Source organism: Plutella xylostella, chromosome 25, assembly GCF_932276165.1.
Source record: "Plutella xylostella chromosome 25, ilPluXylo3.1, whole genome shotgun sequence".
Taxonomy (NCBI): domain Eukaryota; kingdom Metazoa; phylum Arthropoda; class Insecta; order Lepidoptera; family Plutellidae; genus Plutella; species Plutella xylostella.
The window spans coordinates 8,630,174-8,654,986 of NC_064005.1; the positions used below are offsets into that span (position 1 = coordinate 8,630,174).

The 24,813-nt window shown below is 41.3% G+C and overlaps 1 protein-coding gene across 1 annotated transcript in view; it reads left to right on the forward strand.

Annotated features, from left to right (window-relative positions):
• The first annotated feature begins 6,675 nt into the window (after positions 1 to 6,675).
• LOC105383659 (protein pellino) overlaps positions 6,676 to 24,813 on the forward strand; it is a 60,347-nt gene continuing 42,209 nt past the window's right edge. Inside the window, exons 1-3 of the mRNA XM_048630133.1 lie at positions 6,676 to 7,053; positions 12,632 to 12,736; positions 21,332 to 21,563. Of these exons, the coding sequence (XP_048486090.1) occupies positions 7,040 to 7,053; positions 12,632 to 12,736; positions 21,332 to 21,563 (351 nt within the window). The 5' untranslated portion in view covers positions 6,676 to 7,039. The remainder of the gene's footprint in view (positions 7,054 to 12,631; positions 12,737 to 21,331; positions 21,564 to 24,813) is intronic.

Here is a 24,813-nt window from a genome sequence, read left to right on the forward strand (position 1 = left end):
ATAGGGTATGGTTTAAGTAGCTACGGAAAAACATACAAAACACACTTAGAAAAGATTTATAAGCTCCAAAAAAGTATATTAAAACGACACGAATAACGACAGAGGGCGCTCTGAAGATAAACATTTGCTCCGTGTAATTAATTGTTTTTAAATACATAAACAGAAAAAAGTCACAACAACAACGTTCCACGACAAACAATACATTGTGAAATATCCGTGCTACTGTTATCCAGACCGAAGATTGTGCAGAAGTTGCTTTTATCGTCAAATTATCACAACAGCTGACCGGAGGACGAAAACAAGTGGAATCAGGAATCAGTGGAAGTGGCTTATATTGGTTTTTTATTGCACCTACATCAAGAATACACAAAATCTCCGCATCTCAGTGCTATACCAGTGAAATAGTGTGATAAAAGTGGATAATATAATCAACTCATTATCATTACATATTGTGGGTTGGATAACTATCTTCAAGTATCGCCTACCTCCAACCACTGATTAAGTATCGACGCAATCCAGTTCGGTTAAGAACCTTATTTTCGTTGATATGAGAGAAGCTCCTGTGGTGTAACGGCTAAGATCTCTCCTCCGTAACCAACCGTACTATAATTACAGTGATCAAATCACGCCGCGGACAAATTTTTTTATTTTTTTATTTTTTACTATTTTATTTTATGTGTTGACGAAACCAGCTGTGGTGAATTAGTATTTGTATCGAAGATTAAATTGTTTATAGTTTATAAAAATGTTTGCAATTTAAACTAGGCACAATCTTTTAATCTTTCTCTTGACGACAATATTTTATAGATAGTAGATAGAAAGATAGACATTTTAATATACAATATATTTTTAATTTTACTGTTTTTGACATAATTAACATTTTGATTTGTTTTACGACTCTTGACATGTAATTTTTTTTATTTTTTTTTATTTTATATACTTAAGTTGAATAATGTGATGATGATGCATTAATGGGATGACTGAATCTCGGGCCGTTTGCCCGCATTGCCCCGGTTCCTCAAGGCAGTTTGTTGTCCCACGGGGTTTAAATGTCCACATTAGTCGGGTACATAGGGGCGCGCTCCCCCACCGGTCTCAGGCGACTGCGCAAGATGGGATCGACGATGGCCCGCCACAAAGTCCACAATCAGCGCTGGGCAATCTTTCTCAATTACGCAGAAATGTTCGCGTGTTGAAACATGTCCCGAAAGGTGCGAGAAGTTTGGCGGCGAGTAAATTATCTCAATTAATTGAGAGATGTATGCAGTCGAATGATACCGGTGATTGGTACGCCCTGCTTAGTTTTTCTTATACCTGCTTGAGAGTCCCATGCCCTGGCGATAAAAGTCGATCCCTGACCTCAAAAGTAAAGGCCAATATTTTGGCTAGCGATTTGGGCAACTCGCTTTCACAAAATGTGGCACCGTCGAATGTAGTGGTTGGCCGCCGCGCACTTTACAGAGCTGTGGAAACCAAGGTCCATGATGGGGATCTAAGCGGTGCGGTAAGAATCCTCTTGTCTGACTGCTCCATTGCGGAGAACAACGAGGAGACTTTAGAGGCTTTACGCATCAAAAAAAAAATTCAAAAAAATGTTGCGCGTGCTATTGGCTCATTTAATAATGGCTCTGCGGCGGGGCTAGACGGTATTCGGCCCGAACTGCTGAAGGAGTTGACGTCGTCAGGCGCTGGAGACAACGGTGCCACTCTGCTGCAATCTATTTGCAATCTGTCAAATTTCCTGCTCAGAGGTTTGGTCAACAGGGAAGTTTGCCCGTTTTTATATGGCGCTTCCCTGTGTGCTTTAAAAAAGAAGGACGGCGGCATCCGACCCATCGCGGTGGGCAGTGTACTCCGGCGTTTAGTCGCCAAGCTGGGGTGTGCCGCAGTGAGAGACGTTATGTCCCAGCGTTTGCAGCCTCATCAGTTGGGTTTTGGCGTACCCTTGGGCTGTGAGGCTGCTATACACGCGACACGGTCTTTCGCGTTTTCCCGCGATGGTTCGGATGACGTGATCATCAAGGTTGACCTCAGGAACGCCTTTAACACGGTTGAGAGGGACATAATTTTGGCGCGGGTTAGAGATCATACCCCAGCGCTGTACCCTTTTCTCCATCAGTGCTATTCGAAACCAAGTAATTTATTCTATGGTGATAGCCTGGTGGAGTCAAGGGTGGGTGTTCAACAGGGCGATCCTTTAGGCCCTTTGATCTTTAGCCTGGCCACCCAAGATGTTGTGGCTCACTTGCGCTCTCCTCTCAACGTGTGGTATCTAGATGATGGTACCTTGGGGGGCAGCCCAGAGGTAGTTTTGGCTGACATTGAGACGCTGAAACAGGGTCTCAGTAACTTGGGACTGTGCTTGAACACACAGAAATGCGAGCTGTTTCCATGTTCGGGGCAGCTGCCTAGCGATACCCGCATGCGAGTGGAAGCCGCGGTCCCGGGGGTGAATTTGTTAGTCAAATCGGACTTCACTCTTCTGGGTGCTCCCATCTTTGCTGAGGGTGTTCCTGGGGTCATCCTTTCCAAACTCAGGAATTTTACAGAAACTAAGCCCCACCTCAAGCAGCTTTCTGCGCATGTGGCTCTAACCATTTTGCGCAGCTGTTTGTCCATCCCAAGGCTGACATATACTCTTCGTACTGCGCCGGTCTGGCTGTGCGGAGAGGAGTCCTTGAGGTATGACAACATGCTCAGAGAGTTGCTTGAGAGTGTTCTAAACGTGGGGATGTCAGACCTCCAGTGGTCTCAGGCGGCACTACCCATCAGGCATGGGGGTTTGGGCATTCGTCGCCTTCAGGACATCGAGCTGCCGGCTTTTCTGGCCTCGGCGAGCGGGGTGTTGGAGTTAGTCACTCGTATCTTACAAGTCAATGGTGATGACTTTAGCATTCCGTTCGCTGAAGAGGCCTTGAGTCTCTGGCGTGCTCGTTGTCCTGGCTGTGATGATCCCGAGTTTCCCGAGCGACAGCGCGCTTGGGATGAGGAGATCTGCCGAGTATCCCTTGATGGCCTCCTAGGGCATAGCTCGGGGGCTGAGCGTGCGCGTCTGCTGGCTGTATCCCGCCCTGAGTCCGGGCTGTGGCTTCACGCTTTGCCATCGCCGCACTTAGGGACTTTGTTAGATGACAATTCCTTGCGTGTGGCGGTGGCACTTCGTCTGGGCTGTGACGTATGTCAGCCGCATCGCTGTGTTTGTGGTGCAAACGTTGACGTGCAGGGGCGCCATGGGCTTCATTGTGTCCGAAGTGCAGGCAGAATCTCACGGCATCACGCAATAAATGATATCGTTCGGAGGGCTCTCATTTCTGCTGACATTCCGGCGGTTCTTGAGCCGCCGGGGTTGAGTCGCAGTGATGGGAGGCGTCCGGACGGTCTCACCTTGATACCGTGGGAGAAAGGTCGGTGCCTGCTCTGGGACGCCACATGCGTCTGCACATTTGCCCCGTCCCACGTGGGGCACACTGCTGGCACGGTGGGTGCGGCTGCCGAGGCGGCTGCACGACAGAAGTGCGTCAAATACGGCCAGTTGATTGCGGGTGGCTATATTTTTGTGCCTCTTGCCATTGAGACCACTGGGGTTTGGGGGGAACAGGGGAGGCAGTTCGTCAGGGAGATTGGGCGACGCTTGAGGAGCCGCGGTTTTGACTACCGCTCTGGGGCGTACCTGGCACAGAGGATCTCCCTCGCCGTGCAGCGCGGCAACGCAGCTAGCGTTATGGGGACTTTTGGGTCGGGTGCGTCCTGGGGTGGTTTATTTAGCTAAGTAAGTTGTGTTTTGTTTGTTTGTTTGTTTTATTTTTTTTGTATTTTATTTTTGACGAAGCGAGGGTGGATTTTATGTTATATTAAAAGTAATTGTTCCTAATAAAATCATGTTAGAATATAAGAAAAACAAAATTAACCTATTCCATTATTGTAAAGACGTCGAAGAAAAACACGTCGGATGATTGCGCCGTGCATGTAAACGGGGAGGCCGTGGAGAGAGTGAACAAATTCACGTACCTCGGCAGCGTCGTGGACCCACACGGCGGAACCGAGGCCGACATCGACGCCCGCATCAACAAGGCCCGGTCAGCCTTTGCGCAGCTCAAGCCCGTCTGGGACTCCTCCGTCATCGCTCGCCGCACTAAAGTTCGGATTTTCGAGTCAAACGTCAAGTCAGTACTCTTATATGGTTGCGAAACGTGGTTCGTAAGAGATGACCTAACAAGAAGGCTACAAGTGTTTGTCAACAAATGCCTTAGACAGATACTAAAGGTATTCTGGCCGCGAACCATCTCGAATACGGAGTTATGGAGACTGACCAACCAGAGGAGAATTGACTCGGAAATCCGGCTTAAGAAGTGGAGCTGGATTGGCCATACGCTGCGGAGATCTGAAGACCATCCACCCAAAATCGCCCTGACAAAGTGGGCTGCATCTGGCAAGCGAAAGAGGGGACGGCCAAAAACCACGTGGCGTCGCACTGTCGTGCAGGAGGCAGCCGCCCTCGGCATGAGCTGGCACGAAGTCGAAGGCGTGGCACAGGACCGGTCAAAGTGGAAATCTACACTTCGAGCCCTATGTCCCTGATTAGGGATCCCAGGACCTGATGATGATGATGATTATTGTAAAGTCTTAGATATATACGACAAACTAAAATTACAAACGCTTATCGAGGAAGACTGTAATAAAACATTCCTGAAAAAAAAGGAACGTCCTACTAGACTACGTAAGCTAAGTTATATGCCCATGTATACATTGCCTAGATATAATAACACTTATGGAACTAGGATATGGATGTATTTTTTGCCGGATATTGTCAACGAACTTCCTAACGACCTTCAGAATCTATATATAAATAGCAATATTCATAAGTATAAAAGTAAGATAAAAGATTTTCTTGTTAAAAATAAGACATCTAGGAATTGTAATATATAAGTTAATTGTTAGATACTTAAGTAGGTAATGTAACTCTGTTTCGTTTAAATTAGTTAAGTAATTAGTAACTTTCTGCCAGTAACACTCGCTGCTACAGATAAACCTAGTGGTTTCCGATAGTGGCTAGATAGAATTAAGTAAAAACATGTAATTGGGATAAATAAATGATTTAAAAAAAAAAAAAAAAACTAAATACCTACAAAAAAGAAATCAGAAAGACCTCAAAAGTGCGTAGAATAAATAAATAACGATTTTGTAAACACTGGTTCCGGATTCAATTCCCGGCCGGGGTAGATATTTGTTTAAAGGCAAATGTTGTAACATCGACAACAAGACTCGAGTGAGAGCAAACTTCTGATGCAATCTAAACCTAAATCTTATGATATTCTGGTTCAAATTGTTTCTCCTCTGCACTACGTAAAGCAGTATTACTTCTTACATACATAGGTACATATGCTCACGACTGTAATCCCCGAAGGGGTAGTCAGAGATGACTCGCAAGCGAGTCACCCGCTTTTCGCTATACATTTGTACTCACGTGATAGGTCGCGAGCCGTATCGCCGTTTTTGAATGAGTACAATGCACTGAAGTTGTCGGGTAAGTGGGCAACCTGACTGTCATATGTTTTCAAGCTGCCCGAACGCCTCTGACTACTTCTTATTGCAATCAAATATAAGAATAATATAATGTACTCTCTGTATAAGAACCTAACTTCAATATCCATAAGATATTATTTAATTCATCTTTCTTCCTGTCATAAACTGTTTGCGCAGGGGTGCTATACATTAATTGTAAATTTATAAGTAGGTACTTTACTATTTGACCTAACTTCTCGATGATGCAGAAGAAAAGAAGAAAATCTGGATAATACACACGACATATAGGTACCTACTAACAACTACAAATAAATGGGAAATGTGTTTAAAACCATTGCTAAACTTAAAACATCACTCTTGGTGTTGACATTTGATTGCAGTTTAAAAAGAAGCGGGAACGGGAAACGGAAACAGGTAAAAGAGACAGCATGATTAGTGCGAGCAGGACAGCATCTGTCTGGGCTTGGTGTTGCCATTATAGAAAAAATACCGACTGACTCGCTATGCACTGTTCACACACTTTTTTTTTACAGTTAAATTTTTCAATATTTTGCTTTAATTAGAATATTAGATCTGGGATTAGCGCTACGTACCAGGTTTTTATATAATTACAAGTCGAACTAGTATTTGTATTTATAAATAAATCTAAAGTTTATGATTGTAAGTATCATAGATAATAATATGTAGTGAGCAAAGCAAGACCATTTTTACTCTGAGGATTGTAAAATTCAATAAGCCAGCTATCATATCAAAATTTAGGTTTTTTCTTAATCCAATGGCGTAGTGGTTAGTGATCCTGACTACTGAGCCGATGGTCCCGGGTTCGATTCCCGGCTGGTGAAGATATTTGTTTAAACACAGATATTTGTTTTCGGGTCTTGGATGTGCCCGTAAAATGGCAATAGGCCCGCCCCCTATTACATTGGGACTAACATAACACTCTGGTGAAAAGTGGGTGCAGCAATGTACCTCTGCCTACCCCGCAAGGGAGTACATTAGTACAAGGCGTGATTGCGTGTTTTTTCTTTTTTTTTTCTTTATCCAACAAAGCAAATTGTTGGCTGTATAGTTTGCTTCTATGTCTCATTCGTTTATCTTCTCTATGAAATTTTGCTTTGTTAAGTTGGTATGCATGCGCGTCCCGCGTGCGAACTTCGTACAAGTGTGAAGTTAGTCGATTTGTGAACAGTAATGAAAACACTTTGTGTTTACGAGATTTAGTAAATTATTATCGCCGTGTGGTATTTTAAAGTCGTCATTCTTTTATTATTTCTATCGATTTTGCGTCTACTGTTAACGAACAAAGTGTTTATATAATATATGTCCGCGAAAGTGAGGTGTAAACTGGAGTCTGTTTCAACAATGAAGATCAGTGGTTTTATCGCTATTTAGCGATGTGTGAATCAAAGTGGAAATGATGTTTTGTTTATAAAATTCATGGTGTGTGAGTTATTGATAGTGTTGATAAATTATAATTCGAATCATAGGGTCGACAATCGAGGAGACGGATTCTACCATGGTGGTGAAACGGTGAGTTGTTTTATAATGTCCGCCTTAGATTGGACGCTCAGTCATTCGAGTTAGCTCGCTGTATTTTCCTGCGTAACTGGAAACTTGAGCTGGCTTCGACTAATCTTCAATCGCATGACTAAATTCGGTTGATCGTGACCAGCATATATGATAATCTACCAGCCATACATGGTTTGTTTACATTTGGTACCTACTGGCTGTTGTACAACGTATAACGAATAAAGGAAGAGTAACAAAGGTATTTTACCTTCGTTTAATACTTACCTCTATTGAATTTAGAAGCTTAACCTCTGACATTCGACATCTATAATCTGTGGGCAGTTTAAATAATTTCTACCCACATTTATGTCAAATATTTTAATAACAGTCATTCTATTTTATGAAGTTTGCTGTTTCTCATCCAACTGTCTCTGGGCCACTAATCTGTAACCACCTTGGTCCACCATCTGTCCTCCCAACTGGCCAAGTGTTCTGCCCATTCCCACTTAGTTCAGTGACATATACAACATCATCACAACCCATCACATCCCCACTGCTGTGGCACGGGTCTCCTTCCAATGAACGAAGGGTTTAGGCATAGTCCACCACGCTGGCCTAGAGTGGGTTGGTGGACACATAGCACATAGTAAGTTTATAAGTCGCAAGAAAGAATAATGTTTGCCATTGTTTTTTCCATGGAGACTTTTCTTACTCCAATGATTATGTCTAGCTGTGTCAGTCATGATCCAGTCATTCAAGTTTCTTAGTCAAAAATTTAAACATCAAGGCCTTTACATCATACAAAAGTTGAACTTCTATGAAGAATTCTTCTCACATGAACAGCACACGGCTTTGTTTAAAATAATATTACTAGTGCTGCAATTCAAAGATTTAAGTCTACAAAATATCTTTCAGATTAATTATTTATTTGATTTCTTTTACAAAAATCATTTGTTGATTGTCAAAATATTTGTGTATTACCATTTACCTCCATTATTTTTGTAATAGTATGAGCTTGAAACTATGCAACAATCTTATTATGTCTGCTCTGATGTGCTGAAAAGAGAGAAAACTGTCTTCCAATATCAACTAGTTCAATTAAAAACATTATCACCACAATCATTCACTTCCACAATACATTTAAATTACAACCTTTTACCATAGGTTTCCATATTAACTTTTTCATTCCATATCATACATTTACTTCACCCACAACAGCTAGGTATAATAATCAGAAATCAATACTCCACTTATTGTCAATGCCATAAAGCTTGTTAAGCTACATCAGATATTTAAATCTAGGATAGTGGGCATTTATTATTAATAGCAACCATTTCTACTTTACCTAGCATTATTTATTTGCACTTTATTATTTATCACATATTTTTAAATTCTATAAAATACACTAGTACACTTATTTATATGGTATATTTGTGCAGTTAATCAAACAGGTTATCTAATTTAAATTCAAATATAATGACGACCGAATGGCGTAGTGGTTAGTGACCCTGACTACTGAGCCGATGGTTCCGGGTTGGATTCCCGGCTGGGGCAGATATTTGTTTAAACACAGATATTTGTTCTCGGGTCTTGGATGTGCCCGTAAAATGGCAATAGGCCCGCCCCCTATTACATTGGGACTAACATAACACTCTGGCGAAAAGTGGGTGCAGCAATGCACCTCTGCCTACCCCGCAAGGGAGTACATTAGTACAAGGCGTGAGTGCGTGTGTGTGTGTTTTTTTTTTATTTGTGAACACAGGTAGGCATTATACAATACATTCATAGAACATGATATAATATAATAGATGTTTTAAACAACCTATAACCACCATAAGCTATATCAATGAGCACACATCTCTATTTTCCTAACGTCCTCTCGCCGCCGCCGCCGCCGCCGCCGCCGCCAAGACGGCAGGTGTTCCCTTTCGCTTTATGCAGGCCTCCACAGCTCCACATACCTACCTACGTAGAGAACCTCAGCCCGTGCGCTGCCACCTGCCCGGCAGATGTGGCCTAGCGCCTCACAAATGCTACCAGAGAAAAAAAAACGCTCATAAATCTTGTCTTTGTTCGCCTCAGACGCAACGGCCTCTTTGATAACCCATTAGTGATTTCGGGCACGAGTTTAAACTAATATGGAGTGCAGGCAGGGCAGTCACCCTGCTCGGGGTAGCCGGAAGGTCGCGTCAATTGCGCACACGCAGCCCAGCCAGCGCCGACTTGCATCGGGTCATTGACCCCGCAACGTGTTGCCGAATCGGGCTATCCCGGACCGCGTGTCCGTCAAGACATCCACGTCGTAAATCACCACGGCAGCGGCGCGGCTAATGGCCACCGGAATCCCGAAAACGTCCGAAAATCTGATCGCTATCGTAACACCATAAAATTTGCTTTACGAGCACTCAGTTACACCTTCCTGGTATAAAACGTAGTTCGAAGGAATAGGTTTACGGCGTATAAGAAAAGCAATCGTGTCGTGATTAGGTTTTTCGATAGCTGCGATTGTTACATCCGGGTGAGCACGCTGGTAATTTGCGCCTCTTGTTGAAGTCCGTTGATGGACTGTTGACCGCGTGGTTAGTCAGTAAAATAACGTGCACAAATAAAAGGAAAACCAGTGGGGCTGTCCGAATACGTAGTGCTATGAGAATGTGTGCAAACATCATCGTAAAAAACTGTAGTCCCCTTCTCGACACGGCTTCAAACTTGAAAGATCACTGGCACATTAAGGGTGTCCTTGAACCGATACGCCTGTACCGGGTTGGAACACTGAGAGTCTCGTAAACGCTTGACTTTCGGTCTCGAACTGCTTTTGTGTCATAGACTCCTCATGGCACAGATGTTAGTTTAATTGCTTGGTCTTTTGTCCCATTCGACTCTAATTGGTGCTTAAAATCTCGGGCCATTTCAGCCTCTTTGTTCTTGAAAGGTAATTTGTCTGACATTAAAGAGTTCGGAAGACACAGTGGGCATTTAATAAGATTGCTTTATCATTTGTCTGGCATCTGTAAATAGTTGTCACAGCAAAAGCAAGTTTAAATCTGTCGGAACCATGTAGCTATTCCAACACACCCATGCCATATCGTGAATCATTTATGAACAATACGGTGCAGTGACTAGTGCACTCCCTACAGGACTCACTCGTTAAGGTAATCTATGTTTCACCCTCCCGTACGCAAAAGATTTTACGATAACGCAATACTTTGGGGTTGTTAGTCATAATATTATTCTTCAACAATGATTCACTAGAAACATGGTTAGGCCTAATTGGTTGTGGCCAAATTCAGGCCAGGTAAATAATCTGCGGGAAAAGCCGGACAGTGATAGAGGTAAAAGTGTTAGAATCGCCTAGAAAACGTGACCGTGCGAATAGCTCTAGTAGTGAAAGTGCCAAGGAACAAGGGAATTAAATGTGATGTAATAGATATTTTTTATTATTTATAAAAGTTCACAGCATTCTTACAGAAATTACCTCATTAAACAACGTATTGTTAGTGTTACAAGCGCCCGACACATTCCACTTAAAAGTGTGTTGCTTGGACTCGTCACGTCAAATTCTGCTGACTTGGTTAGGGTTCCGAGAACTTGGACGGCAGTGAGTCAACGGAATTCCTGAGTGGGTTGCCCCTCGTGGCGGTTCCGCTGTTCCCACATGCGTCTCAGAAGGCACCACCGGATGTGCCATCCACGCCAAACGCGTGTTGATTCACTGATACATGCTTTAAATTCCGCGAAGTCAACCAATAAGTCATAGTGCTTGACCGTATTATAGTGAACGAGGAAGGAAGCGATTTGTTTTTTTTTAATTCATAGACGTTTTATGAGTTCTCCGATCCTACGTTAAGATTTCTAGAATTCCCATTCAGTCGTGTTTATCTCGTCCAGAAATCGAGCGACTAAACGAAGTCTATCTAACTACAGCCAGACAAAGGCGAGACTGGCGGAAAAGAATGCACGAGGAAAAATTGTAGCGAGACATGCAAATCGGTTTAATTGTGATTGTCACGGAAACGAGCAGCACTCGAGGAGATTGCGTAATTGGAACTGAGTTTAGGTGTTCCGAAGCGGGAGTATTGCCCTAACTAGATTGGCCATTAAAAATTCTCAGCCTTGAAAGGTTGCACAGCTAAATCAATTTGGGCATAGAGGATATTGAAGCCGTTTTTCAATTATAATTGAAGGCTGACGCGTGAATAATTGGGAAGTGTTCGAGATCAGAATCGAATGAATGGGTCGATCCCATCTTGGATAGTGATCAGAGGCCCGATGAGAGGGCGGGCTCGAGCGGGACCGTACGATCGTAATTACAGCCGCTGCACCAACCTCGGGCCATCTCGGCTTTTTAAATATTCCACGCAAACCTAGCCCTTAATACAAGATATAATTTTACTAACACTACATCAACGAAATTACTACTTTTGCCGGAACAACGAAGCTGTTATCACAAAGGGCTTGCGTCAGTCAATTCCCTACATCGATTCTGAAGTGTTGGTTTAGCGTTGGCCTACTTTGACCGCGAGTGTGGATAGATTGTTAGCGATACGCTATCGTAACACGATCGCTCAAGTACTTCGCGTATTGATAATGACTATGGGAATGCCAAAAAATGCACTCTCATTTTATGATCCTTCAGTAATAATTGCTTGTACCATATGCTATAAATTATATTAAGTCTAAGTAAGAGACGTCCGGCGCGTCCCAAATGCCCATTAGAGCTCGTCAAAGGCATAGTTCACGCAAGTTGAGCGGTTTATTAACTCGGATAGAACATTAATTTACATTTACGTTTGTTGCGTAAGCGCAGAGCGGTGCATCGCGTCGGACCGGTTCTGGTGGCCGTCACTGCACTAACTAATCCACGTCTAATCCCGAGTTCTTGACCCACAGATATTCACCGTGAGAGACGTAATCTTAAAGTTATTAGCTATGCGTGTCGTAAAGAAATTTCGGTTACATCTTTTGGTTGTAGTGGCTTGATATGGTTTCCGATCTAATTGTATTGTTTATAATAATAATGATTGCAAACTATGGGACATACTATTCTGAAATAATTATTTCTTATCCTTTCAAATAAAACGATAACAGATTTTCCTCTTTGTTCCATTGCCAAGCCCCGCTCCACTTACAAATCCCAGTAGACTTCTTGGAAGGCGACAGAGACTGTGTACAGAATACGCAGCAGTTGATGAATTCCGATACAAAATACGTTGACCTCATCATAATAACAAAACAGGTTACGAGACTTGGTAGCCGAATGTGCGTTTCTTTAGTTTACTCAGCTGTTAGCGTGTACATTTTCGGGTAGCCAACCTTCCGGTTTAATTTTGGCTGAAGGGATGGGTTGAATGACCACCCAACCTTTCCCTAAAACATAGCCGACCTTTTTAGATGGGCAATGTAAGCCCACTAGGCCTGTTTTAAATCTTACCACTAAATTATATGGTAGTTTTACTCATGTTGTACCATGTTACCTTTCCCTAAAACATATCCGACCTTTTTAGATGCGCAATGTAAGCCCACTAGTTAGGCTCATTTTAAAGCTTACCACTTATTTATATAGTAGTTATACGATACTCATGTAGTTGTTTTGTTCCAGTGCCGCGGACAGTGCGGACTCTCCGATCCTGGAGGAAGCCGGCGAGAGTGGCTCCGAACAGAAACCGAAGCCCCTCGTCAAGTATGGAGAGCTCGTCATACTCGGGTAAGTTCCAGAAAGTTCCAGTTATATCCCTCCCACAACATGTCTGTATCACTCTGTTAACACTTTTAAACCCCTCGACGAATATAGCCTCTTCGTGGCTGCACGAGCATGCTAATCTAAACAGTGAATGACAATAAGCGGGTTGAATGTCTAGGGATTTCAATTACAGGTTAATGCCGGCATATAATGCGGTAATTGGCAGCTTTTAGGCCGGTCGAAATTAGTTCCAGAAATGCACCGAATACCTCCCGTCGGGAATGCGCTTCGGGGATGTTTATTAAAATTCTTGTGTCTCGCAAATTGGCCCGTTATGTCCCAATTCACACTGATGAGTGAACGTACCGCGTTCGTGCCGTAGGTTTGTTGTACCATTGTTTGAATTTAAACCATGAATGGCGGGAAAGGAAGCGTTTCTATCTCGCCTCTTTCAATCGGCCCTGGGTTACGGTCTTTTTATAGTTCCTTTTTTACTTTCGCTTATCTAGGCTGTTGTATCTTTATGCGTGGTTACCAGTTCTCGAGCTGGAGCAGGTTTTTAAGTGTTTTAGACATTAGGATGTAGTTTGTCGGTGGGCGTGGTGGGTTCGGAGAATTTCTAGTCGTTTAACTCCTTCCATTCATCAGCGTTGTGTTCGTGTACTACATTCACAATGGTAGTATAGATAATACTAATTATTATGATTATGTCGTACGGAATAGTGTACTGTAAATCTGCTTTGTTTGCATTAAAGAGATTGATTGTGATTATAGACACGCAGGTATAAGGTAGATTACAAACACTAAAAGTAATTAGGTTTAATATCGATAAAGATAAACTAGAAAGTAAAGGTAAACAATATAATTTTACCATGATCAAGCCCACCTTTCTGGGAGTGTTCTGGACTAGCAGTATGTAAGTACTGTACTGTATAGATGCGCATTATAAGACCAGCAGTAAACGTACCGTATGTTAACCAGGTAACTTTGTTAGTATGTCAAGCAGCATACGACAACATGCATTGAATAAATTATCAACTGTTACTTAAGACTGACTATTATGCGGTGCTCTGTAATGATTTGATTCGATAGTTTTTGTCGCACTGTCGTGTCGGCACTAATTAGCTATTAACGTAGAATTTAATTAACCGTTATTGTTTACACATTCTGCCATTCTTTATAGACTTGCCATTCATCCTCACTAATATTATAAATGCGTAAGTAACTGTGTCTGTCTGTCTGTCTGAAACTCTTTCACGCCAAAATTACTGAACGAATTTGAATGAAATTTGGTATACATATGGTCTAGACTAGACCCTGAGAAAGAACATAGGCTACTTTTTATCCCGGAATTCCCACGGGAAAACTTTTTAAAGCGAAGCGAAGCTCGCGGGATCAGCTAGTATATAAATATTGAAATAACAGCTAGTTGATTATAAATATAGAAATAAAGGTGCAGGTTATTAATTGTTTGATTTTTGTAACGGCGGTTTTCAGGTTCCAGCTGATAAGTTAAGGTCACACTTTTAATTAAAACGTGTTTATTTTGCCATAGAAAGTAGCTTAAAATATTATCTGAGAGGTAGTAGGTACAAAAGATCTACGATCATAAGAAATCATTTTTGTGCCCTCCTAATTAACACTAAAAATACTATACTTTTTTTAAAGCTTTCTTGACAGCAGCAGTCGGCATGCGTTTTACCCTTTTAACCTCTCCACTGTCTGTCTGATGCCAATCTTGTCGCCAGATGTTGGACATTTCTCCGTAACTAACAACTTCCTCTGCAGAACTTAAACTGTTACATGAACATTGCAGAGTGAACTAACTATGTGAAGTTTACACAAAGTATAATCGAGGCGTATTGTCAAACATTTATCTGTATCCTGAACCACTATTTTACCCGATGCTTTATTACCTACTAAACAAGCCCTGAAACTTATGGGGCTGACTTGAGGGTCTAAAATTTTAAGATTGATCAACGCAAGGATATTATAATATTAACCTTTTGATCCCGCCATAATCATTAGGTATATCCAAAATTTCACGCCACTGTGTAACAACAGGAAATGTCTCAGCTTTCACTTGTAAGCCAAAACATGACAGCCAATGCTGTGAGGGTACTTTCTATGTGGGTTGTGGATGCCTCTCATTGTTCGAAGTCTAATGGCCATTTAATTGGCTTCAAATATGCACGCTCGTGGTGTATTTTTGAAGGTTGAGCTTTGACTTTCTTAATTTTCTTATTTCATTTTGGGCAAAAACCAAATTTAACTGAAATTTCACCATCACGCATTTGACTGATTGTACCTACAGGATGTGGTTATTTCGAAACTACTTACAATATTTCAACTGCAATAACTAGCTTACTACTCTAGCCACTCTTGATATGCGATATATTTTCAATCGAGATAATGATTCGCCTTTGTGCATCGATTGATACAAGACTCTCGAGTCGTGTGGAGATTCTGCGATACGGTTACAAAAGAGCTAGTTACGCTCGAGTGCAGGGGGGTCTCTCTATACCACGAAAAACGAGGTTTCAGAGCGCTGCTGCACGAGCCACGACTCTATCCCGTTATATTAAACGTGTCGATTGCACGACAGCTCTCGTTCGTTCGTTTTCGTCAGTATAGAGTAACCGTCCTGAAACGGTGCCGCGTCTAACGTTCCTAGGTACAGTGGCGCACTCAAGTGTTAAACTTTGGCCGTTGTACCGTCCTTCATTCCTACCTTCCTTCATTGAAGAGAGAGTACATCAGAATAGACAATTGTTTTTTTATTGGTTTGCACTGATTGTCCTATATGTCCCTTTGTTGCCAACGAAACATAATATCTCATCTATGTCAGATAAATAACTGAAACAGATATCCCTCTAGATAACCATCTCATCCAACTGATGCCCGCAGTGTTTGTTTTGTCAGTGTCCAGTTTACAAAACATAGTCGGTACGCATCTCGTTTACGACAGTTTTAACTGCGGATGTTACGAAATTTCGACTATTATTCACGCCGAGAGCGGGGCTACTCCGACTTTGCGGATAGGTTAGTTAGTCATCGCAATGGTTTGATGTAAGGAAATAAATTCGTTGTTTGATAAGAAACGTAGTATTCGCAAAGTGGTAGTGTAAGCTTAGTTTGCTAGTGGAGTTACAAACATCAAACAGTTTCGTGCAACGTGCTTATATCTTTGACTCTGCTTCCTGTATCTTCTGCACTTACTAAAGAGATCTTGTGGAGTTATCTTGCATTGCATTGCACTCAATGACTACACTAAATTATAGTAAGTTTGCATTAGAAATATAAAAATATATATTATATGTTTATGCCATTATTTTCTTCGTTGATGGTACGATAGAAAGTCTTCAACATTGTGGCCTTTGCGACGGTCTTCATGCTTTTGAAATACGGCCTATTTACATCTCAAGTCCCTCAGACATACTGGTTTGTACAACAACGTAACATAACGTTGGTTCTAGATCACTGTAATAAGCTCGTACACAATCTTTAAGCACTAGAAAGGGAAGAAAAGGTAATAATGTTCGACATTAACTTCAGATAACTGGCGCCTTATCCGCTGATACGGAAAAATTCTAAAGCGATCATGAATAGATACTTGTCGAAGCTTGGAGTTCTGTGGAGTTACCACAACCGAAAATTAGCAATTAACAATCCATAAGCAGCGTCGTTCGTCTGTCTAATCTGACGTAACTTGTATGGATCTGACAGATGTTTGACAGGCGAGCGGCGCTGCTTAAGTATTGTTTATTGCTAATGTGTCGGTGGTAGTACGGTTGTTTGTTGGTTTGTCGTTGTGATATGCGAAATGGTTATGATATGAGCAACCAAACCAAAGAGGCCCAAGTTTAAAAGTTTCATTAATTTTGTTGGAGAAATTAAACATGTAACGTTTATCAATCACTTTGAAAACCTCAAATTTTCCCGAATAGGAATGTTGGTTAGTTAAAGATATGGTAGCGAGGAAGCGAGCGCATACAGTCTGGACATCGAAATAGCACGTTTATGGAGCAGCCGACAGAACGGCGGCGGATATCTGGGTGCGAATGTAGACATACTGTTTATTACATTATGCTAGTAGGGATTCACAGGAAATATATACATTTTTTTTTATAAAAATGACATTGTTAATTACTGTATTATAGTTTGATTTTTTAATAGTTATAGAGATTTATTTTATCTTATAAGATTACCTATAGATTACCAGATTAGAGAGAAGGTACATACGATTTCTTACTTACTATAAATACCTACGTTTTTGGAACATTCCGTATGTCTAATGGCAGCAAAATTTGAGGTATTATCATTCAAAGAAGCACTCCATATCTTCTTAACCTCCAAACTAATCGAATAGGATTTTCCCAATATGTTGCATGTTAGTGCCTACGTAAGTACCTACCTACATAATTAGAATTAACATGACATTTCCTGCGAGCAGAGACGATTTCAAACGGTTACCCATAACTTGAAATGAGTTTCGCCTTTTGTCAAATTAAGCATGCTACAAAAATACCACAGGTAACCTTTCTTACTTTACTGAATACGTGTACATGCTAGTAACAGCTACCGTTCCACCAGTACCACCACCTGTGCAATTAACAATGAATAACCAGCGTCGCTCGCCGTCAAACATCTGTCAGATCCATACAAGTAACGTTAGATTTGCCCCAGTACAAATGGAGTTGCACAAAATGGGCCTCCCCGCGCAACTGGCCAATCCTCTCACCATAGTGACAACTCCTGGTTTAGCTCTAGCGTTTGTCACAGACACGCTATGAAGAAGCACTAATGGCCCATCACAATTAATCTTCACAACAGTAAGGGTTTCTCAAATCTAAAAGTTAAATTTTACCTTTTCAAAGCCGACCTTTAAAGGCTAGCTAAATTCAGTATTCCGCTTTCGACTAACGTCTGCCTGTCTTACGACACAGTTACCCACATACCTGCAGTGACCTCGAGGTGGCTACGTGACCTTGACCTCAGCGTGTATCGAGTGGGGCTTCGTGCTATTATTATAATGACCAAGTTCAGGAAACAAACCAAACTACCGGCCGTTTATTAGACTCCAAATGGCACACTCAATTTTGTCTTGATCTAACTTCAAGCATCTTCAGCTTGTATATAGGGGATTCGTGGGATAAAAAGAAGCTTAAATTCGGAGCCAACAATTCAAGAGGGACTAACAATCTAATATTTCCTCTTAATAATATCAGTGGCGTTTTGATATCAAACTTTAAATAGCGCAGAAGCAACCCAATAATGCTACAGCTGACCAATCGACGCCAAACGCTTATCGAGAATAGCAGTTAGTTGTTAACAAGGTATAACAGAACACTGGTCATGAATATTTCCGCTTCCACGAAACTGAAACGGTGATTTTCTTTGTGATGACGTTTCTCTGATTAGCACGCTCGACTGTTGACCTGTAGATACTAACAAAAACGAAAATACGACGTAGATTTACCCAAAACTTGATTGGTAGCCCCCTTGCTGGCCCTAAAAAGCTGGAAATTTTAAATATGTCTTTTCATTTTTATATCCGCGTGCTATTGATCCAACAGTCGTGCCAGTGCCATGTATACCGCAATGACATGGCGATAAGCAAGTAGTGCCGTGAGGCCCGTGAGTCTAGGTTACCTAATCTAAAGTCGAAGCCATGGACTTTGTTTCCACTAGTTAAAATGCCAACCTAATAGTTTAGTGAAGCCCCATTGGTGACTCCTTATAGTGTCTGTCCCGTGTGTTTTTGGCACTAATTAGTTCGTCAATTTCACTTCGTTTTGCTATCGTACCGCCGTCGCATAATTTGCAGCAACCCTTCACCTGCAATCTGACATAACGTATGGATGTTTGACAGATCGATCGGCAGTGCTGCAGATAGTTGATTGACAATGTGTTGATGGTGGTACGGTATCAGTCGTTAGCATATTATACACATTTACAAGTTCCTACACACCCTGGAAACTTCCCTAATTTGTTCCAGAAGTGTGAATTAGAAAGTTGGCCGCTTTTGATTGATCACCAACTTTAATTACTGGGCGTGAAATTGCTTTTCCAGTGTTATTGTTGCGGTAAGTTTATCGCTTTCCTTCTACGTACCAACACTACCAACCTGCCCTATAATTCGTGGTTCAGGACTAATTTGCTAAATAAAGCGTGGGCTTTCTCATTCATCCAATTTGCCACCCGAGCGACCTTTTACAGATTAGACATACTCTCATTTGGCCTCTTGGCTTCTCTAAATATAGCCATTTAATCGACTGATGTTGCAATATCTCGCTTTTTTATCTCTATGAAGATTTAAATTTTATATACGAGTACCTTTTATTACAGAGAGGTCGAGTTTTAAAATCTCATAGAAACTTCGAAGTTCAAACGTCCTGATCGTTTAAAAGCTCTGAGACTAAGTAAATTATGCAAATCTGATGGTTTAATTTTTCCAGTATTCTGACCAGATAGCAATGCGCCACTGGAAGCCGTAATAAATCTCTCCTATATAATTTTACAGACTGACAAAAATATGATTTGTGCCTTTAATTTATGATGAGGTTGGAAATTTAATTAAGATGGTGGTCTACTTTATTTGTTGTGGCTTCTGTAAATATAATTATGGGCCTCTATATTTTATATCATGCAATCGATGAGATGCTTTACAAAAATGTACGTATACCAAAACTTCTGTATACTATATTTACATAATATATTATATTTTTATGCATAATTTATTACCTATAATGCAAAATTTCAAGCTGAAATTTGTTTACATAATATATAAATAGATAACTTTCTTAGTTCGATAACAGCATTCGTTCCGTAGTTTCATAAATAACTGACCGTTCTTTCATGCTGTTCTCTTTAATTAGGACTACTTATCCATACGGCGGTCCTCAGGGATCTCGACTTGGCGACAGTAATTGACGGCTATTTCTGTCTCACTCCGACATGTACCAGCAATTATATCACACATGAGTACACGGTATTATTATGTAAGTGACAAAGGTTGCACTTGTGCGGTTTCTCATGCGTTACCGAGACATCCAAGCATTGTCACACTTCTTGCGGCATTATGAAACGATGACATGCAAAAAGCTTTGGCTTTGTAGACGTTTGCAATTATAAGGGTTCTTTCCAATACTCGCGTCGCATCGAAACGACGAATCCAACCCAATCCATTAAAGTTAAAGACCCAATTACCTACACGCTCCCTAAAAAGATTGTCGACCCCACAAAATTAAATTCCAGTACTAACAATAACGATAAACACCCACAGTCCCGGAATAATTTACATAATCTGGCACTTGTCTCGCCTCGGGTCGCACACGTGTGTCTAATTTTGTATGTAAAAGTCCAACCGATACAAGATGAATCGAAAACTTCTTCCCGTAATGTGTGTATAAGGAATCAGGTAGAAAACATTGACAGACCGACAGTCCTTCGGTTTGAATATGGTTTGAATTTACAATATCAGGCTGAGACGGGCCGCAATCCTTTATCGTCTGCACGATCGTCGATATTGAATATTTCAAATGCGGGTGGCATATTTGAATTGATGATGAAAAGATCGCGAGTGGAAGAATCTGAATAAGGTGTAAATAAAGAATTTCTGCGACGAAAACCGAACCGTTATCGTCTTACCGTTTACAATGAACGCGCCGTTTTTCTGTCTGTTTACGTGGAGTCTATCGCCTAATGACAATGTTATTGTTCCAACAGTCTCACGGATGTCAAGTAACCTTTCCCATAGACAACCATTGAATTCCTGATTACGCATTGTGTCCTGTAGAGCTATCCGGAAAAAACGCAGCACATTCTATTCGATAGTCTATTCGAAAGTGCTGTCAACCTGTCAACAACAAAATGGCGGTGTATTGCGGTGTACAGATTTGCGAAAGTTTGACAGCTATCATTCCATAGGTCATTGTCAGAATAATATTATGTACTCTGTGGTCATTCTTTTCGAAACTCATTCGAAAGGTAAAAAGTGTTCGAAAGTGCTGTCAAGTTGACAATAGTCGCACTCGCATTCGATTCTATTCGTTAGCTCGAATTTTCATGATACGGGTACTGCTCGACTGGTTGAGGGCCTCGCGAAGGTCTTTCTTCCAAACCGGTCAAGAGCGAGGTTTCAGATAAGAATTGAATTCCCACTGAGCGCCGTTTTATCAGAGTTCACAAACACGCAGATGCTAAATAACTCTTTGTACTGTTTACTTCCAAAGTGATTGTAAGACACTATATTTACCCAGGCGCTGTGACCGAACCCGATCAATATGAATATTATGTACATAGATAGAGAGTACTCGTTTTCTGGAGAGATAAATGTAGCTAGAAATAAACATCCATATTGACGACGATTCACGGACGGCAGAAATTGTATTTTTAACGCTGTCAAACAATACATTTTGCTAAAATCTTTATTATCTCCTATGATTATTTATTGTTGAATATAAATGCATTTAATAATAAGCAATAAATTATTTATGGTTTATTTATAGCTATCTCAAATGAATGAAAAAACTATGACTAAAAGTCCTATGTGGACTCCAATGCATACGTCCCAATTATCTTTCGCATTCTATCCTGACATCACGACACCCCTTACAGATACAACGGCTACCTGCCAGCCGGCGAGCGCGGGCGGCGCCGCAGCAAGTTCGTCCTCTACCGCCGACAGACGCCCAACGGCGTCCGGCGCTCCAAGCACTACGTGGTGAAGACTCCGCACAGCAGCAAGGCCATCCTGGACGCCAGCCAGCACTCCATCTCCTACACGCTCAGCCGCAACCAGGCCGTCATCGTGGAGTACACGGAAGACCCTGATACTGACATGTTCCAGGTTAGTTCTGCAAACTTGTTGATAGATTTAGTGTAGGATGCTAAAGGGATGTACGATGCTGATGCCGTCGGTGGTCGTTACCATTGTACAGTGCTTTTCTGCTGTCTAACTAATTGAAGACACTACTGTACTCGAATGTGTCTGATAATGATAACCGTTTCGAAAGCGAAAGTCGTTCGGAACGTGGCAGCTCTTATCAGGCAATATCTCAATCCCAAACAAGCGAAAGATGTCAAAATGTTTACTCTCGGCGCCAGACGCAGATGCACACACGGTGTTGGTCTTTTGTTTCGAAATCGAGGCCTGAAGCGTTCCAATTTATACCTCGGAAGATCCTTTCGACATGCTCTTTATCTGACGGCTTTCAGAGGCCTCGGGCTCAGTAAATATTGCACCGCGCGACGCAAACAATTGTCAACGACACCCTACAGAGACGAATGGGCTTTAAAATACACATGTAGATTGTAAGAACGTAACCGCCTTGAAGCAAAACAGGCGACTTAGGGTGCGTCAATCGATACAGTTATATGGTACCGCATTTGGCATAGGTGCAATTACAGTACAACTGTTTCCGTTAGCGCTAAATGGCTCAGTTGACCCCAATATTTAGGTGACTTATTACCAGTGCATACAAATCCCACCTCTTCCGTTGTTAACTTCATTCTTATTGCATCAACTTAAAGGTCAAAATCGCTGGGGCATCGACCTGGCTGTATATATATGAGGGTGAAATTAGACGTGACATTCGGGCAGTTATTTAGGCCGTTTCATTTGATTATATTACAGAAAATGTCTTGTCGACCCTCAACTGTGTTAAATCGAGCCGGCTCTTATTTGAACATGTGAAAAATGTGGTGTTGATTTCGGAAGAATTTTCACTCGCAATATTGGTTGGGTGCCAGCTTGCGTTGCGGTCCTATAGAATATAGTGGAAATGTGTAAAACGTTTCTCAACGATACATAAACATTTATTTTGCCTTTCGGTATTTCCTAACGATACGTAAGTACAATTCTCTGCCACAATTCCAGGATGAAACCGGATCTGTCGTCATTAAAGTCTTCCCCTTTTTCTTTTCTCCTTCATTCATTAAGCTGCAGGCGGACGATAAGCGTAATTGTTTACGAGCAGTGCGGCGCGGGCTCCGGTCTCGTATCTAATCAGCACATGGGTGAGTGCCCCCCGGAGCGGAAAACAATGCGTTGGTCTCCATCTGGCGCTAGGGACCAACGCTGCATAGACAGAGGAAGCATATGGCCCTCCTAGAGCCGTGAAGTTTTGTTAAAACAATAGACTACGCAGCATCTGGGCGGTTGGCTGTGGGTTGAACACAATAATGATAGAGGTAGATGTGTTCGTTTAGTTAGTTGTAATCGTAGGCATATGGAGGTATTCAAAACAGTCTGTTTTTGTTATGCGTGTAATGCTAACAGGGATCAGATTTAGTAATAACAAACAATGTACATTCTAAGTAAACCAGAAGGTGCTAACAAACTCTAATCCAATGTTAAACATGGTACAATGGACTGTTACGTTAACAAGGACTTGTTGAGGTCAATCTTCAGTCCGTATAACTAATAATGTCAATTAATCAATCATAGAAACCAGTTCTGGCCACAATGAAGGAATCATTTAGACGGTTATCGTCATGTTAGCATAGCAACATAATAGGCACCTTGTGGTGCGTCACTAAAGGAAGAGGGTTATTGAGTGAAGCCATGTTACGCCCGCGTATTATATATTTTATAACCACATATTTTTACGATAACTATAAATGAGAAATAACTTCATTTTAACTACGGACATATAGCATAGAAAGATTCCATCAACTAACCTCCATATCAGCCCGTTCTACGGAGCCACCGGTATAATACTATGAAAAAACTTCAAACTACTTTTATTATTATTTCACACATTGATAAGCAATGCAGCGAAAAATTAATACAAAGAACAGTCGTCCAAGTATCGTGCCCTGCTGCAATCCGCAGAAGTTGTTGCAGAAAGTTCGTCGCACCGGCCCACATCCTGTGTGTAATGCGACCCTAATGGAGGAAGTCCCTTAAGCAACTGTAAGCTACTTTCCAGGGTTCAGTGTTCCGGCCCTCGGGGAAAATTGCTTATTGATGTTTGGAGCTACATTGTCGAAAGCCTGGGATACTTTTGGAAAGGAGTTGTTGTTATGGAACTTTACCTAATTCACATTCTGTAAGCCGATATGTTCGTGCTTAAGGGAACGCAAGGGAACTTTTAATTGTTTACTTCCTAGTCTATGTTGTTTTATGTGAACGATTCTCGCAAATACGTTGTTGTGACTAATCATGTCAATAAACATAATATAAATTTATAAATAATAAATTATAAGATAAACATCACATGTCAAATTACTTTTAACCTATATATTATTATGCTACTTTGTCATTTACAATGTAGTCACCTACAACTTGTACACCATCAATCGGCCTGTGCCATTTAAATTTGATTCATTTATACATAGACTATACTTATTTACCTGTTCTGAAACATCTCATTGTTCTATTCAAGTAATGCACGCCCATCCACGCTGGTTCCGCACTTGATGTCATTAACAAAGAAATTAATATCTATTTACTTCCGTTCATTCCTACACTACTATCAGTGAAATCGAACCTTACTCCCTTGTAATAAAAACGAGGCAGGAAGTAGTGACCCGTACAGCGTCTGAGTAGCACAGCTATTGTATTCCTCCATGAATTTAAATGCGTATATTTGACCATAATATTAACATAAAGACTTAGTATAAGGACGGTTCTAGAAACTAACGGCAAAGGTTTACGAGAATGGTCTTATATTCCGGTTGTTTATTTTTTCTTATGGTAAACTCCTCCATTTCTTTAGGGACTTGCTTTCTACCTTTCCTTCGAGTGTGTAAGATGAAGAAGTGAAGAACAATCTTTTTTTGATCCGTGGGCTAAAAGTTTAAAACAAGAAAGGAAATCTACATCTTATTGTAGTATTACTACGTAACATAAGTCGTAGCATAATCCTTGAAAGCAATAACTAAGTAAATAGTCATTCACTATCGCATTGCATTGACTATTGAAATGTCTACTTTATTGCTACGATTTATGATCTACTATCAAACGTTGACCTTCAACTCCCGCGCAGCTTTCTACGCAGAAGCATGTTCTAAAATCAACAAGACCATGACGTAGCAGTTTTGATAACAAAAAATCAAAGTACGCAGTAAGAAGCAATGTTCTATAACATTCACTG